This window comes from Toxotes jaculatrix, chromosome 23 (assembly GCF_017976425.1).
Source record: "Toxotes jaculatrix isolate fToxJac2 chromosome 23, fToxJac2.pri, whole genome shotgun sequence".
Classification (NCBI taxonomy): domain Eukaryota; kingdom Metazoa; phylum Chordata; class Actinopteri; family Toxotidae; genus Toxotes; species Toxotes jaculatrix.
In genome coordinates, this window is record NC_054416.1 from 11,664,905 (window position 1) to 11,682,302 (window position 17,398).

General features: G+C 43.2%; 1 protein-coding gene across 1 annotated transcript; it reads left to right on the forward strand.

Annotated features, from left to right (window-relative positions):
* The first annotated feature begins 1,208 nt into the window (after positions 1 to 1,208).
* On the forward strand, positions 1,209 to 16,441 carry chrnb1 (cholinergic receptor, nicotinic, beta 1 (muscle)). The gene is made up of 11 exons (XM_041031894.1): positions 1,209 to 1,461; positions 2,902 to 3,035; positions 5,207 to 5,251; positions 5,846 to 5,955; positions 7,227 to 7,335; positions 7,477 to 7,621; positions 7,791 to 7,976; positions 9,404 to 9,627; positions 11,333 to 11,508; positions 15,029 to 15,176; positions 15,421 to 16,441. Exons 1-11 carry the CDS (start codon positions 1,401 to 1,403, stop codon positions 15,565 to 15,567), a joined length of 1,485 nt encoding a protein of 494 aa, XP_040887828.1. The 5' UTR covers positions 1,209 to 1,400; the 3' UTR covers positions 15,568 to 16,441.
* The last annotated feature ends 957 nt before the right edge of the window (positions 16,442 to 17,398 follow it).

Genomic DNA, 17,398 nt, shown 5'->3' on the forward strand with positions numbered 1-17,398 from the left:
TACTTGTGAAAATAACAGTCACAGATAAACAATCCAATTTTGGTTAACCACTCACTCCTGAATTAAACAGAGATCTGTAACAGTTGCTCTGGGAGAGATCGCTGAATTTGAGCCACTGCCAACAGGAGCTTTATACACTCCACCCTGACCACTGATTTGATGTCTGACGCGACACTAGGCTGCTAGATGTTAATAGTTAGCTTCTATGGTAATTAATTTGGCGGCGGGCCAAATGGCAGCGACAGTGGGTCTTAAAATACGGTGGCGTGGATGGCCGCTGAATGTGTGGGAGAGCAGAACGGCCTGAGGAGATGAGTGGGGGGGAGGTATAAAGGGAGAATAGAGATGTTTTACAGCAGGGGCCTTCAGAAGGTACAGCAGTGTTTTCTAGTTAAACGCTTTGATCAACTTAGCGTTATACTGTGAGAATAATGGCCCCCAGTATCACCTCTACATGTCCAGTTATTACAGTGGTCATCTGTACAACATAGCCATGCAAATACTGATATAAAAGCAAAATCTTGTTGAACAACTAGAATGGACAAGAACACAAAACCCACATGATGTGAAATACCGCAGTTTGCCCTTGCATCAGCAGCGAGGAGCTGTAGCTCGCAGGCTTCTCAAAGAAAAAAAGGGCGAATTAAGTCCTGACTTTTCAAACTCTGCACATTTTCTCACCTCTGCATGAGGTGGGCATGCTGGCCAGAGCGCAGAGTTTCGGAAAGTTACAAATTGGTTGCAGCTTGCTGACCCCATGAGGGTCACATAGACCAAAAGGTGTCATGGTGAGGAACCGAGAGAAGCAGACTTAAGTGGGGCAACATCTCATAACGTCTTGCAGTGATGAGCGAAAGAGAGAAAAGAAAGTTTTCGATTTGTACTCAGTATAGAAGTGTGATTAAATCTCTGGTTGAACTGGGCAGGCTGGAGCCTTTTATCAAGCCAGTCTTTCCCACCATAATATCACTATACTGCTCTCCAGTGTAATATTAATGAAATTTAACCTTCACTCTTTTTCTTGTGGCCCCCCATGGAAATCTCCACAAGAACTCCATTAGTACCTCGGACACAGTTTGAGACCCAATGGGCAGAGTCATGCGTGGTTCACAGTGGCTGTGGGGGTGAGCAGTGACACACACACACACACACGCCCTCCTTTCCCTACAGGAGGTAATTGGAGCAGACAGCAGTTGGCCAGGCTGGCCTGACTGACAGACAACAACAGTCCAAACTGACCAAACCAAAACCCACGCTGAAGACTTCCAGTGAGCCGTGTTGGAAAAGAAAAAGAAGGAAAGAAAAGGAAGTTTAAGAAGTTGGATTAACCCACTGAGGATCTGTTCTACAGAGGTTTGAAGTCTGTTGTTTTTGTTTTTTTTTTGGTTTTGGAGGTCACCATGAAAAGCCTGGATCTGCTCCTGCTGGCATGTTGCTTATGCAGCCTGAGCACATTGGGAGGTAAGCCGCAAGCTGACACAATATACCCGTGTAATAGCACTGCAGTAGTAATGTAATACTTCTTATGTAGCTTCAACACTAATATCACATGTAGTCTTCTACATATAGAAAAATAATAACCTCATGTTCACTAGAAACTCACCAGTAAATACCAGATTAACTCTGGAAGCGAACAAAGAAATATTGAAATATTAATGTGTCTTTGGGACACAGTGTTCCTGTGGGAATATTAAAAGTGTACCATAGTAATATTGTCATTGGGGAAAGCGCAGACATTGGCTAAGCATCCATAGTACTCGACAGTACAGGTCTTTCTCTCTCTCTCTCTCTCTCATGTTGTTTTAGTGTTAAGTTAGGCCTTTCACCTAGAGAACATAGCACTTGTCAAGATGCTTCAATCGAAACCATAAATGTGAACCTCATGGTGGTGCTAGTTAGGATTTACTCTCTGATGACCACAATTTTATGTCAGTCCATTAGATATTGTTGAGATATTTCAGTCTGAATCAAAGCAGCAGAGTGACCAATCAACAAACCGGCACTGCTAGCCCCAGAGCCGTGCCCTGAGCAGAAAGATGAAGAAAGGTGATTCATCCTGAACTTTACTGATGTCACTGTCACTTTTCAAATCATGTTCATCTCTTATCAGCAAGTGCAAGTTATCATGTGGGAAAACAGCTGAGAGCACATAAATAGGAGGCCTTAAAGAGGAGGATTTATAAACTCCTCTTCTTTCATTTATCAAAGAGAATTCAGAGCTAATCTTAAATTTGCCTCTGTATTTTCCTGCCTTCAGCCATATTGATCACAAGCACCTTTAACACTAGCCTTCCTCATTGCCTCACCTCATCTGATCTCACCGGTCTTGTATTTTGGTTTGACTTATTTACCAAGTCATCTGAACCAGGCAGAGAGAAGAAAATGCTAATATCCAGCTTTCCACAACCACTCCACTCCCATTCTGGGCCATCGGCAGCCATGCATCCCTGTGCCTTGCTAATGGGGGTGCCTTGCTGGGTGATCGTTGTCATTTATTCCTGTCAGGTCAGATCCTGCTGGGGCCACAGCTATGCCAAACGTGATGAATGCTGCGTCACCAGAGCTGCTGATTATAAATGCTTCTAACCTTCCAAAACTGAGGAGGAAATGGCTGGAAATACAGCGGGAGTGCTGTATAAAAACTGCAGTGGAATGCGAGCATTTGGGTTTTTGGGGAAGTTCACAGCTTTGCAGACATTTATATCACTGATTTATATCACCTCCTTCGTTCCCGTCATTATTCCTGGGGCTGCTAGAGGTCACCTGACAACAAAACACGACTGTGGGTCATCATATGCGGCTTGCTCAGATGATGAAAGCAGACGAGGATGCATCTGCATTCATGCATGAGCCTAATTCGGCTGCTGTTTTTCTTTGCTGCCCGATCTATGTGTCACTCAGGTGCCTCTGAAATGGAGCAGACTCTGATGAAGAAGCTCTTCACCAACTACAACCATAAGGTCCGACCAGCATCCAGCCCTGAGGAGAGGGTGGTGGTCCGCGTGGGTATGATCCTCTCCTCCTTCGTTGGACTGGTGAGGGACACTTTTCACAAAAACATATACAGTGCGTGACCGCACATGCTCAGAAAATTACAGACAGATAAAAAGTTGCAGAGACCAAGAAGAGGAAAAAGAAAGACACTGTCAATTTTGATGGCATTTGATGAACATCCCACTATTAGATTAGAATTGTTGTTCTTTTTAAAAACAGACTAAACAAACTAGATATGTGTTATATGGTGTAGTGCCGAGAGCAAATAAGGATATTTTCCAAAATGCTTAACTTGTGCTTTAAAATAGGAAATGGCACAGTAAGTCACAGAATCTCCTGGGATACCTGTATCTGAAATACCCCTGCTCTCTTATCCCTGGACTTTTATTTTACTGGGCTTCCATCTTCTGTCACTTAGCCAGAAATTAAAAAAAAAACAAGAGCAGCTTTGCTTCTGATAAATATCCTTAAAAATCAAGTCTGATTTACACAGACTTGACAGATTATTCTATTAAAGTTTTAAGTAGTGCCTGCTACCCATGCTGAGGACCACATACCCTTATAATCACGCATGACAGGATAACAAAGTGCTGTACCTATAAATGTAGTGCTAAGGCTTTTGTATTCAAAACTGTGTGTATAATAACCAGAGTGCCATCTGGTTCTGAATTCAGTGCTCGCTGGCCCGCTGAGTCAAAGAGCCACAGAGAGTCATGCTACTGATGTGAAGTGCTGTATTTTTATTCATCCATGCTACAGACCAGTGTTTTAGCAGCTTGGCCCAACAGGGTTTCTGCCCGTGTGACCGCATAAAAAGGTAAAAAGCGAGTACAGAATTAAACACACCACGTCGCTTTATCTGTTCCTTAATTTCTCCTTGGCTCCTTTCTCTGTAGCATGCGTACACACATATAACACATGCACACAGTGTCACATTCACATACACATCTACAGTGGGCTCAAGGTCAATCGCACTCTGAAGAGGAAGTCACATGGGGTTCATAAGTCCTGGAGTGTAATGATCTTGAAAACTGACCCACTTGGATGCACAGTCCCCCACCTGCCCAGAACTAGTCAGCTGGATAACTGCTGTGAGGTAAATTCAAACAGTTACAGGAAGTATCAGTAAGTGATAGGTCAGTGATGAGGTAGGTGTTTGTGTGATTGAGTGAGAATGAGAGAGAGAGAGAGAGAGAGAGAGAGAGAGAGAGAGAGAGAGATGGTCTCTTGCTCCCCCCCACCCCTTCTCTGTGTCTGTCCCAGCTGTCTCCCTGACATTCCTCCCAGCGTTTTAAATAGCAGTCCCGGCTCAGGGACGCTCTGCCTTCCAGCTGGATAGACAATCACATGCTCACACATGCACACACACACATGCACGCACATGTGCGCACACACACTTTCATAGCACACAGTGGATACTTACACTTGCAAACACCTTTACCAAAGCCTACATCATGAACTCTGTCCTGGTATTAACTGGTTTGTGCCCATTGCTGCCTACCAGCCCCTATCTCAAATGACTATCAGCTGTTTTACGATCATAGATGTCCAACAGCAGCACTGAAACTATGTTTACATACAGTTGTCAAGGTTGGACAGGAACACAAGGGAAGAGAGGATCCAAATGCAAAAAGTCCAGGACAGGCAGATAAGTAACTAACAGTCTTTTAATTAAACTCAAAATCACTGGAAGAGTCCACGGCCAGAAAACAAAACAGCTACTAACAACTAAACAACTAAAAACCATTCAAACATTGAGAAAAAGACTCAAGAAACAAAACTAAATGAAAAATATAAATGTCCTTACTCAAGCAAACTGGGTGCACAGGAAAATCCAGAGGCAGACACTGGGATACACTAAGGAGACAAAACCAGGGGGACAACATGGGCAGGGAAACAGGAACTCTACAGGAATGAACAGAGACAAGACAGATGCAAACTCGAGATGAGACTTATATACACAAAGTAATAGGTAACAGGTGACAACCAATTTCCCAGATCTCTACAACAGAAGTGACGAGGGCAGAGATCAGTCACCCTATCATACTGTATTGTGAGAGTTGTGTATGTACTGTATGAACATGTATGTATAATCTTCACAGACACTTGTAGCTGCTACTGAGTTGATTGTAATAAGCACTGTGCTAATGTTAGCTATGATTCTGAGAAGCAGCAGCAGTAACACAGATACTTTCTTGTATTCTCTCTTCAGAATATGAAGAATGAAGAAATGAGCACAGTTGTTGTCATGAATCTGGTAAGTCTGTTTATGTCAGCACCTCTGGAAATTTTAAGCCTTACCAGCTCTCAATAAATGGTGTTTGTTTGCGAGACACACAAAAACACTGTAGTGTTACATGATGGGGAAACCCTGTACACTTCATTAACACACAGCACTGCAAGTGAACAACCTCTTAATATTTCTCATCATTTGGACCAACTCAGCCGTGACTGCAGCTCCAGTGGAAATAAGTTTATTAACATAAGACCTCCTTCTTCATGTACAGCTCAGAGCCAATACACTACACAAACAACCAAGCGAGAGCACTTGGAGTTGTCACAGCAATACAGTAGAGTAAATGCGAGATGAAAATTATGCAAATGTTGTTTTATTATGCTACGACAAATGCTCAGGGAAAACCTCACTGTGGAATCTAATTACAGCAGTGGAAAAAAAAAGAAAAAGAAACCGGTGAAATGACAAAATGCTTTTATAATTCAGAGTCTACCCCTCTGTCTTTAGCTGTTTCCGTCTTGTCTCTGCCCTTTTTATGTACGCGTGTGTAATTTCCACATCCCTGCATACATAAACACGCAAACATTTAAAAATAAAAAATGTTTTTTCAAACAGGAATGGACAGATCATCGGTTGTCATGGAAACCCAAGGAGCACGATGGGATTGAGGTGTTGCGTATCCCCTCTGGGAAGGTTTGGCTGCCTGACATTGTCCTCATCAATAAGTAAGCATGAGCACTGCACTCACAGAGACATTAATTAATCAGCAGCAAACAGAAGAGAAACCATTTCGTCACTTTCAACCATTTGTGTTTTTTGTTTGTTTGTTTTCTTTTTAATTTGAGGAAAAACTTGGGCTCTGCTTTAATTATTGCCAAAAATACTTCCTGTTTCCTTCCACTGACTCAGAGTTAAGGTCGTGTCTGTCTATTAACTGAGTCAGAGTCGATGTAGATCCACCCTGCTTGTTCCACTGCTCCCGTTACACAGCTAGCTGTGATTGTCAGCTTTAATTCTCGCCTGCTAGTTATATAATCAACATTGAGCCCGCTCCTTACACCTCCACTCAAGGTCATAATCTACTCTTATAAGTATTTATTCTTTTGATTGTGAGAAGAGGTGATGTCGAAGACAAGTTAGCACAGGCCTGCTGCCCCACACATGTACAGTACCCCCCCCCCCCCCCCCCCCCCCCCCCCCCTCCCCCCCAAACAACACCACTGTATATTTCCCCACTGCTTCATTCATCAACACTTTATAGGCAATTAAGCAGCATGGCTCCCTAATAACCGAGCTGATGGCGCTGCTCAGTTACTTCAGCTCGGAAGGCGTTCCTTTGGAACCACGCACCCACAAATGCAAAAGCATGTATACCCTTCTATGTATGTGTGTGTGTGGGTGTGATTGATCAATTCTGGTCATTTTAGCAGCAGCAGCAGCACCTTCACAGGGACAGGGTTTTTAGTAGGGGGACGACTTAAAGGACACAAGCTTCTCTCTGTTAAATTACCAGAGCCATAAAAGCCAAACACTGCGCCCTGACAGAAGGCTAAATCTGTGTCTAATTGTCTGGATGTCTTTGTTGTGTATCGTGTTATGAGCTTAATGGCCACAACAGCTCTGTATACATCCAACATAAGTGCCGCACTTAGAAGCGTCCTGTGAAATGTTTCCAGTTCCTCCCTTTTATTCATGTCAATTAAAATGTTTTAGTAGGGTCTTGCAGAACGGGGCTGCAGCCAAACGTTGCTGTGCTCTGTCGCTGTGGTGAGAGAATAGGAGGAACAGTGTGACTGCAATAATCAGACGTACGAGACATGGTTCCTCAGATTCTGCTCACTCGGACCAGAGCTGTGCCCTGTCGCTTTTCTGATGTAAATTAAACAGGATTTTATATAAACACGAGGTGAAGATAAATTTGCAAAACTGTCAATAAAAGGTTGAAGATAATTCATTCCGAAAAGCTTTTAATTGTTTTCCTGATCTCTGTTTGCAGTAATGATGGGGTGTTTGACGTGGCCTTGCATGTCCATGTTCAGGCGTATAGTAATGGCAGAGTAACCTGGACGCCCCCTGCACTATACTGCAGCTCCTGTGGAGTTAAGGTGAACAACAACACGCATACACAAACGCAAACTTTAAACCTGAAGACACTGTTCTTCTTCTGCTATTGTGATTTCCGTTCATTTCCTACTGAGCTTGCTCTTCCTCTCTGGCTCTTTTTATGTCCCTCTTCCTCTGTCCAGGTAACATATTTCCCGTTTGACTGGCAGAACTGCACCATGCAGTTCCGCTCTTACACCTACGACTCGACAGAGATCGACCTGCAGTATGCACTGGACTCAAGAGGCAACGAGATACGGGAGATCCAACTGGACGAGTCTTTTAGTGGTGAGGATTTGGCCTTTTGACCTTTTTGAAATAAAGGGAAAAGTTAAACGACACGACAGACGACTGACAACAAAAACTATTTTTAAACTAATTAAAAAGTTAAACTTCCAATGCTAAGTTTGCTGATCTGAATCTAAATATTTTGTACATGTGACTGTTTCTCCTTCAGAGGGCGGCGAGTGGCACATCAGACACAAGCCGAGCAGGAAGAGCATGAACGATGATCTGTACGAGGACATGATCTTCTACCTGATCATTGAGAGGAAGCCTCTGTACTACGTCCTGAACATCATCCTCCCCTGTATTCTCATCACCATCATCGCCATCTTTAACTTCTACCTGCCTCCTGATGCAGGTATACCAGCAAAACAGAGTAATACATACAAACCAGTTTACTATGAGCGAGAGGTAAAGACGACTGAGGGTCAGTTAGCTTTACTTTATGACAGCAATGCACACAGTTTCCAGCTTGATGCAGCTTTGGTTAGGGTTTAGTCTGTTTAAATCTGGGCAGTCAAACACTTCTCCAATTACTGCAACAAATAGATTGGAGCTCAGATGAGATAGTTGTTTCCTGGAGCACGGCGGAATCGATAACCTCAAAAAATTAAAACAGTAGAAATCAGCCCACCAACTGCTGAGAGTAAACAACCTGACACTCTGCTTTATTCACTGTACTTTTGAAAACGGCTTCTCTAACAGTCTGGTTTACACTGATTCATCAAGTCATCAAGGTTTAGGCTACTGCACCACAGAAGGTTGTTGTCCACACTCTCCTGTCTTCATCTTTCCTTTGAATCCAAGGCCAATTGCTGCTTTTTTTTTCTCCTGCATTTGACGAGGACTTGTTGGAGAGCACGACCCCTCACCCCCACCCCCTTCAACAGACTGGTCGTAGATCGTGTCTTACCTGTCATATTGTCTGAGACCGTCCAAAGAAGGAGCTGGTTGACATTTTTCTTCCTTAGCTGAGCCGTGTCTTCCATGAGAGTGAATTCAGGTTCAGACATGGCCTCCTATAAGATCCACACAGCATGACCATGTTTAATGACTCATTTAAGTGCATAACACAAGGACACACAGAAAAGCTGCAGGTTGCATGTTCATGTGTGTGTATAAAGTTTTCCCACGCCCCTGTGCTGTCTTTTTTTTTTTTTTTTTTTCATCTTTTCTAGTCTCTGCTTGTTGGACATCTCAAGGTCTGCACTCCTGCACAATCTGAAGACATGCATGCTCATAAACTACGATCCCCCCTCTCCCCTCATACAGAGACAAGTCAAGGATATTTAAGTAGTAATCTGATATTTTTTATATATATAATTTTATGCACTGCTTTTTCTAGAGATCACCTGTCAACCAAGACAGAGCTTGGACATGGACTTTCTGCTTTCTGGTGATACAGTGTGACACAGTGTGTCACTGAATGAACATGAACTGCTCTAATTAGCTTCTCATTGTCTGCAAACTCTAACAAATCGGAGTAATCGCTTACAGTTTGTAAGTGATAACTGAGTACACCGGGGAGGCCTTGCTTTATTGTCCATTTGGCTTCACTTAGAATGGGAGATGAATTTTCCATTAGAGTCATTAGAGGTGAATTACACAGGCTAGATGCTGCTAAAATAGTAGAGCTCACCCTGTTGAAGGAAGAAACAAATCTTGTCCTGGTGAAACTCGATGAGCCTGAAGACAGGTCCAAAGGAGCAGGATGTAATTGTTACTCTCCTAAATAACAAGATAATGCGAGTTAATTAAACCATAGTTGTTTTTGGTCCCTACCAGGTGAGAAGATGGGTCTGTCCATCAATGTCCTGCTGACCCTCACCGTCTTCCTGCTGCTGCTGGCTGATAAGATCCCTGAGACTTCACTGGGCGTCCCCATCATCGTCAACTACATCATGTTCACCATGATCCTGGTCACCTTCTCCGTCATCCTCAGCGTGGTCGTCCTCAACCTGCATCACCGCTCCCCCAACACCCACCTGATGCCCATGTGGGTCCGTAAGGTGAGGTCCTCATGTCTTGCCCCTCAGCGGGACGTGAATCTACCCAAAAACATGTATATAAGTCTAAAATTAATTAAAATTAAGCCAAAACATACATTATCATTCCATCACAGTAGTAAACTGTGGACTTGAAATGATTAAAGTAATGTTAATATCTGTGTTAATTTGGTAATGGAGGCGTAGGTTCAGGCAGTCCACTGAATTAAGTCGACACAGTCCTCAACAACCTGAACGTCATGTTATACCATTAACCTCCATCAGTGGCTGTTGCCCTCGCTGCACATTATGTGAAGCTAATTACAGGCAGCTCTACACTTAGCTCCGAGCTCTGTCGCGCTTTCAGGTAACAGCTCACACACATTCAGGTGATTTTTTTACAAGGTTTGGTGGAACTGAACCGCTTGGTACTGGATTGATGGGGAAAGGAACTTTATAGGTTCTGCTTCTTTTCACTCCTGCTCCTCAGACGATCAGTGTCAGTGTGGAAAGACAAGATTAGTGCACAGAACATTAGCTGTGGGAAATGTACGGATATTCAGGCATGTATTTATCTTCTTCTTGACCCGAGGATGTCTAGTAACACTGTGCTGTAGTTTCTTAAAGGTGCACAACTTATTTTTATTCTAACAATGGATAAAATGACAATGTGTAATATGAAGGGGGTCACTCGCAGTGACAAAACTATCATCACCTCCCTTTGTGGTTCCTCTCAAATTGTCTCACACAGGTTGTCCCACACAGAGGACAGTCTATGGCAAATAGAACAGGTCAGAAGAGGTCATAAAAGGAAAAAGACTTATCTGCTTCTGAATTCATTCAAAATCCCTATTAAAGCCACCAATTTTATGCCAAGATGTTTCACTTCATGCTACAGTCACTGTTGCAGCTACAGCATGTTCCCTTGCCAGTGGGCTGTTATTTATCCATCTGTCGATAGAGGAAATCCAAGAAAAAAAAATTTTTCAAAAGATGGATATCAAAGCTCTTCAAAGTGCAGATAAAGAAGCCATTTACAGCATTCATGATACTGATCAAGACAGACATTTGGCCCAGTGATTTGATGTTTTATCAGCGAGTCCTTTGATATCCTTTAGAGAGGAAGTTCTGAGTCTGATGGTTATGTAAAAAGAAGAGGTTTTAACAAACATTTATTTTAATTTTAATTACACAAATCTCGTAGTTGCCTAGTACAACTGTAGTCCTTTACGAGGGAGAGTTTGTGTTCTTTGCTCAAGGAGACCTTGAGAGTAGACGTTGAGGAATTGAAAAGCGTTACCCATTTGGTTTCCCCACCCACATCATTCAGCAGCAACTGTTCTCAAAGGTTATCTCACCGCTAAATTCAACATTCTGAGTCATTTCTCACCCTTAATAGGCAAATACAGGGCAAGAGCATTTCAGCTGTCCCATAAATCACGAAACAAGAATCCAAACAAATGGATTTTTAATACCAGGAGAAGCGATGGATTTGGGAGGTCTGTGTGAGCTGACGAGCTATTGACTGAGAGCGGAAAGTGCAGTTAAACAACCTCCTTGTTTCCTAATGTGGTTTTCAGGCAAAGAAATATCCATGAATGGGTATTTCGACATTTCTGATTTCCAGTTTCTCTACTTGCATCAATTCAGGAGACGTGTAAAAAAAAAAAAAAAAAAGAAACTGACCTCACTGTAAACTGTGGAGGTAACTCTGCTGCTCCTTTCCTAGATCTTCATCCACACGCTGCCTCCTTATCTCGGCATGCTGCGGCCAAAAGTGGAGACCCCCTTGTCCCTGGAGAGCATGCCCCGTCGAGAGAAGAAGAAGCTCGCCATCAGCAAAGTGGCTGATGAGTACTTCATCCGGAAACCAGACTCCTCCGTCCTGTTCCCTAAGCCCAACAGGTATTGCATTCAGATGAAAAAAAAACTAACAAAAAACTTTTCATTTTCAAGCATGATACTTAACCTCAGCCTATGGAGGAGCTCTACAAATAATAGCTTACATCTCTTTATGATACATAGTCCATATCTGACTCTTTGCCATGGGTCGTATGTAAAAGAAATAACTTCTTACAGTTGGAGTGATTAAAAACACATTAAAAGTACACTCCAAAGTGTGTTAGATAGCACCAACAGTTTATCTATCACGTCCTGTGTTTAGTATTCATAGAATTTCAAGTTTAAATCCGTGTAGCAGGTTATCTTTGACATCAGCTGCCCGGCACTTCCTGTTTTTCCCACAGCTTGCATTTGTCCTGTGGCAGTAAGCTCTCATTCTATAGTATTAAACTTTACCAGGCATAGCTGTTGACTCAGATATGGACAGACAGATTTTTTTTAGGAAGCAATTACACACAGCTGTTCTCCTCATACCTGTATCTTATCATCTAGATGCTGAGGTGATGTGTTCAGGTGTTTTTACTTGATGCATTACTCTGCCACAAGCTGCAAACATGCTTAAGTAACTTCTAAAAAGTCACTGTCACATATATTTCGTGGCCTGTATGGAAATATCACAGTGTCCTTTTTTTTTTTGTTATTAACTTGTGGTAAAAGCTGTGCTTGCTGCCAAAATGCTGTCAAATAAAGTTATCATCACTTCAGGAGCAGTTGCAAGGTAAGAACCGATCAGGGAACAGGTCATATGAGACATAAAAGCTAGTTTTAGAGTGGGAAAGTGATTTGAACTTAATCAAATGATACTTTAGAATGAATCTAGTTTGATGCAAGGTTTTGAGCTGTTGTTCAGTATTTAAAATTTTGGGTGTATCATACAAAAGCAGACATGCAGAACAGAGCTGTTTTTTTTTAAAGTGCATGAAAAAAGCTTTTAGACCTTTAACACCTCCCGTGAAACCCAGACTGATGAGTTTCATCAAAGGTTTTACAGAGCACTGCCCCTGAAGCTGTTGTTTAAGGAGCTGGATCTGGGCCCATGTTGGCACACACACTGGCAACAAACTGTTCTATCAGTCTAACTCCTGGTCTCTGTGCTTTGTGCGCAAGGAAATAGGTGACCTTGGTCTGGTGGACTTGGTAGTAACTGGGAGCAAGCTGCAGTGTGACATCCTTAACTAGCCTGCCTCCCTGCTGCTCTATAAATACACCCCCCAAAAAATCTTCCTCACAGTGTGTAGCTGCCCCTCCCTATCTATCCTTCACCTCCTGTGAGAACTTAAAAATGTCTGGAGGGGAAGAGAGGCGGCAGAGAATCGTTGCTAAAATAATAATGACCCGTGCAAATCGACTCTGACACATTAGAGCAGGATGCTGCATGTCTAGGTGGAAGAACGGGTGACACAGGAATTGGGGGGGTGGGGCTTGATTAGAGCAATTTGATGATACAGCATTATCTCTCCTGAGACCACACATACACACACACTTTCTTAATTGGGTTTAGTGCATGTCTTGGCACCAGACGCAGCCAGTTTTAGTTGAATTAGTCTCCTGAATAGTCATTTACTTCTCGCTGATGAAGTGCTACTTTGAGCCACGGAGGAGGGAGAGGGGAGGAGGGGGTTACGGGGGCCAAATTGCGTCTCTCCCCCTCTCTTTCCCTCCCTCTCTCATCTCTCTCTCTCTCTCTCCATCTGATGAGGCTCCACCTCTCTCAGGTCACAGCCTCCTCACCTGCCACACTCACAGGAGGAGCAGCGATAGCAGCACTGCATTGTAAATCCCCAAATTCCTGCGTCGAATACCAAGCAGCTCTCTGCCCTGCCTGCCAGGTTACACTACACAGTTCACTTCTTCCTTATAGACATGGTGCCACACTGCCCTCTGGTGTTGAGCTTCCTGACCCACAACTCATTTTGAACCAGGATTTGTTTTGTCAAAGGTTCTGAAAATGAATGTAGAGGAGGTGTTTAATATTTGAGGTGTTTCATATAGTAAACAGATGTCTGGAAAAGGCAGAGTGCAGCTGTTCTGCAAGGAGGATAATGCTAATTTCTGTTTGTTTGGACAAGGTCACGAGAACCAACAGGAGATGAGTTAAGTTTAAGTTTTACCAACTTTGTTAAAGGGTATTTACTGCTCAGAATGCAGAATACATGCACGTTATCTCCTGCTTACAATTGTTTATCATGATCCTACATAAAAGATATGCAAGTACACACTTAATATCCTTTTTTATATGTAATATGCCCAGAAATCTCATCATTGTCTTAGTTTTCTTAGTGGTTAGGAGTTTTTTCTGTACAGTGAGGGATTATTACAGAGACCAGGTGTGCCAAGTTTCAGCTGGATCTCCCTATAATACAGTTTAGGTCATCTGGCTGATCTTGTTTACAACCTGTGCGATCATCTGTCTGCTTACGTTTCTTGCCCCCCTGCACTTGTAGCAATGTCACAAAGTTCTGAGACCTCAGCTCATACTTCGGTGATGATGGTGTTATCACAACCAACAGAAATGACGACTAACACCTCAAAGAAAGACCCATGTTGGGATAAACCACTATTATCCTTTGATTTCAGAGACAATGCAGTTCCTCAGGAAAAACAATTTCACTGCGATGTCTTGCTGGGAGAGTCGTGCTGCATCACTACTTAAGGTTATAGGGAGTATTAGACCTCTGGGTATGTCTCTCTACTGGAAGCAGCCAGTGGAAATCCATGTGTCATTGCTCAAGGACACGCTGCGCTGTACTATGCATAGAAATGCAGCAGGGAAAATCAGCAGAAACTGCTGATGGGTAACGCTTTGTGTTTCCTCAGAAGCTGCTGCTACATGACTTTTGAAAGAGGATATAACACATTCCCCTACTTACACATGAAAAGTTGAATACATAAGCAAATCCACACATGCTCAGTTCATTCATTTCAGGGGTTTTGCTGCTGGTATGAGCTGTAGTTACCACGGCTAAGTTAACGTTAGCAGATGCAGTGACAAAATTACGAAGATGCCAACAGCAACTTTCTTGTAGTTTCCCCCCAGCAACTCCCGGCACATCATGGCAGCTGACGGTCGGTAACCGAAGGCAACAAGTCAACACAGAAACATGCACACACACATATGCATACACACACACAAAGGGTTTCTCAGCCAGAACAGCCCAGTCAGCAGATGCAGAACGGTGAGTCCCACACTGGCAGAATGAGCCCGGGGAGCTCCTCTGACCTTTTCTTTATTCCTCTCTGAGTGACGGAGGAGTGCAAAGGAGACGTGCAGCCAGGCTCATAAACGCTTTACTGTTTTACAGCTTTTAATTAGTGCGGACTGACATCTGCTCGCACGTTGCTACATTCCACAGGCTCGTGTGCATTTGTTCAGTTGGAGTGCTGACACTTTATGTGGTCTCACTCCATTTCTCCTGAATCAGAATCAGAGATTTATGGACAATATAATGTTTTGTGCATTAAAAATAAAATATGGTCCTTTGATAAACTATGTGTGTGTGTGTGTGTGTGTTGTGATGTGCAGGTTTCAGCCAGAGGGGATGTGTACGGACCTAAGAAAATTTATTGACGGCCCCAGTACCTATCTTTCGTTACCTGACGAGCTTAAGTCGGCCATAGATGCCATCACGTATATTGCAGAGGCTCTGCAGGCTGAGAAGGACTATGAAGCTGTAAGTTTGTCTCTTAATTTTTGTCCTTTTTGATTTATCACAGCTCTATTCTTTATTATTTTGTTTCTCTTGTCTTCTGTCTTTTCTTCTGCTCCTCCCACCACCACTCCTCCCTTATACCCATGTCCCCCCTCCATCCCTTCTTCTTTCCTTTTCTACTCTGTTCATTTTGTCCTCTCTCTCATTCATCCATCTTTCCTCTACCTTTCTCCTTGTCATCATTCCATCTGTTTACCTTGTCCAGCTGAAGGAGGACTGGCAGTACGTGGCTATGGTGGTGGACCGCATGTTCCTCTGGATCTTCGTCGTCTTCACCACTGTGGGAACCTTGGCCATCTTCGCCGACGCCAGCTTCAACCACACACCCACCGACCCCTTCAAGGCCCCATGAAGCATAGGAACTTTTGTCTGTCTTGAACCATCTGCTTCTAAAATAGGAGGGAAGAAGAAATCACTGCATTAAACTGCCAAATGATTTTCTGTGCCAGTTAAAACTTCTATTTACTTTTCTCACACTGGCAGACCTGAAATGACCTTTAAGATGTTTCCCTCATTCATTTGAATGCAGTGTTGAAAATGCAGATGAAATACACATTGACAATATTCTGCAGTCGTGTCAAACTATAATTTCTAATACAACACTTTAATGTTTGGACCATACGGAAGGTAAAGACTGTGATTTTAACCTCATACCTCACCTTGAGGTTTCTCAGCTGAATGCTCAAGAACTTCCCTCAAAGAACTTCTCTTAAACTAATGTTAGCCAGCCCGACATGTAGAAATACATTTATGCCGTGATTTTTAGTGTGTTAGCTACAGTAGGATCCAGCATTTGAGATATATATATATGTGGTGTTATCACATAAACACCAAGGCAAACCAGATGCTATAATGAGCACGTTGTATGGCTTTCATTTCCCTGTGTTAGAATGTGCCGGAGTGTGGCACATGCTTTGTGGATATATATGCGCCCGTAGTAATCCTCTTTGTATTTTCGGCACTGGAGTGTGTGTCTGTGTGTGTGTGCGGAGTGAGGAACGGCACGCCAACTCAATTCACCAGCTGCACCAATAGCCTGTGGAATTCCCATCCCATCGAAGACATGTGCCTTTCAGTGTTTTGCTTTCTTGCAAACACACACACACACCACACACACCACATGTCCTTTTCAATTCTCTTACATGACACAAATGCACACCTGCCCTTTTAATCCTGTGCTCTCATTTTTTTTTGTTGTTGTTGTTCTCATTTTTTTTAAATAAAGATCTGAGGGGAGGATATTAAAGGCTCCATCTGTTGTCAGAATGCTGCCGTGAGAGTTGCGACCCTCACTCCGTCACCTGCCTGCTCTGCTATTAATAACTGTCCTCTCACGCACACACAAGCACACACACACTGGCACTGGCACTGGTTGCGTGGGCTTCCCTGATATTTCTGCGTGTAAATACACTCATGCGTGCATGCAGTGTGAGCTCTATCAGCTGAGGCATCTGAAGGCTGAAAGTCTCCACTCAATCTCAACAGCTCATTGTGGCGACAGTGCTGATAGGCTTCAATATTACTGGCTACAGCGTGATTGCTACTCTCCTGTCAGAATTACGCTAATTTCTATCCTCAGCTTATTATCTCACTCTTTGACCTTGCATTAAAGTGCAGCATTGAGAAGACAGGCTGCTCAACAGATGCACTAAAACACAAAGGGGCCATTCTGACTGATGTATTTATACTGGGAGTGGTGGCATGCAGGAGGGCAATTCAGAGACATTCTCCTTCTCTCAACTCTCAACGTGGCTCTGATTTATGGCCTGTTTATGTTTTTGCACTGGAGACCCTGACTGGGATGAGGGAGAGAGGATGACCTCAGATACAAAAGAAAAGAGTTAATGGAAAGTAGAGACAGAGACAAGGTACATATTTTCTTATCTTGTGTGACGGACTAACTTTATGATCCTTGTGTCACGACCGGGCAGCCAGGAACACGAGGGAAGAGAGGATCCAAATGCAAAAACCCCAAGACAGGCGACGAGTGAAGTCCTTTGATTAAACTCAAAATCACTGGACTAGTGCAACAAGACTTATATACACAAGGTAATGGGTAACAGGTGACACCAAATAGGGCGGGGCAGACAATCAAAGAAGGTGGGAAACTAGACAAAGACAGGAAGCAGAACAAGACCAGATACATGAGGGACAAGAGTTCACAATAAAACAGGAAACTACTA

Bases quoted from the DNA above. Each gene is read 5' to 3' on its own strand.
- chrnb1 (XM_041031894.1), top strand. From the start codon at position 1,401: ATGAAAAGCCTGGATCTGCTCCTGCTGGCATGTTGCTTATGCAGCCTG. The intron at 5,956-7,226 runs GTAAGCATGAGC...CTCTGTTTGCAG, and splicing joins GACATTGTCCTCATCAATAA to TAATGATGGGGTGTTTGACG. The intron at 7,622-7,790 runs GTGAGGATTTGG...TTTCTCCTTCAG, and splicing joins ACTGGACGAGTCTTTTAGTG to AGGGCGGCGAGTGGCACATC.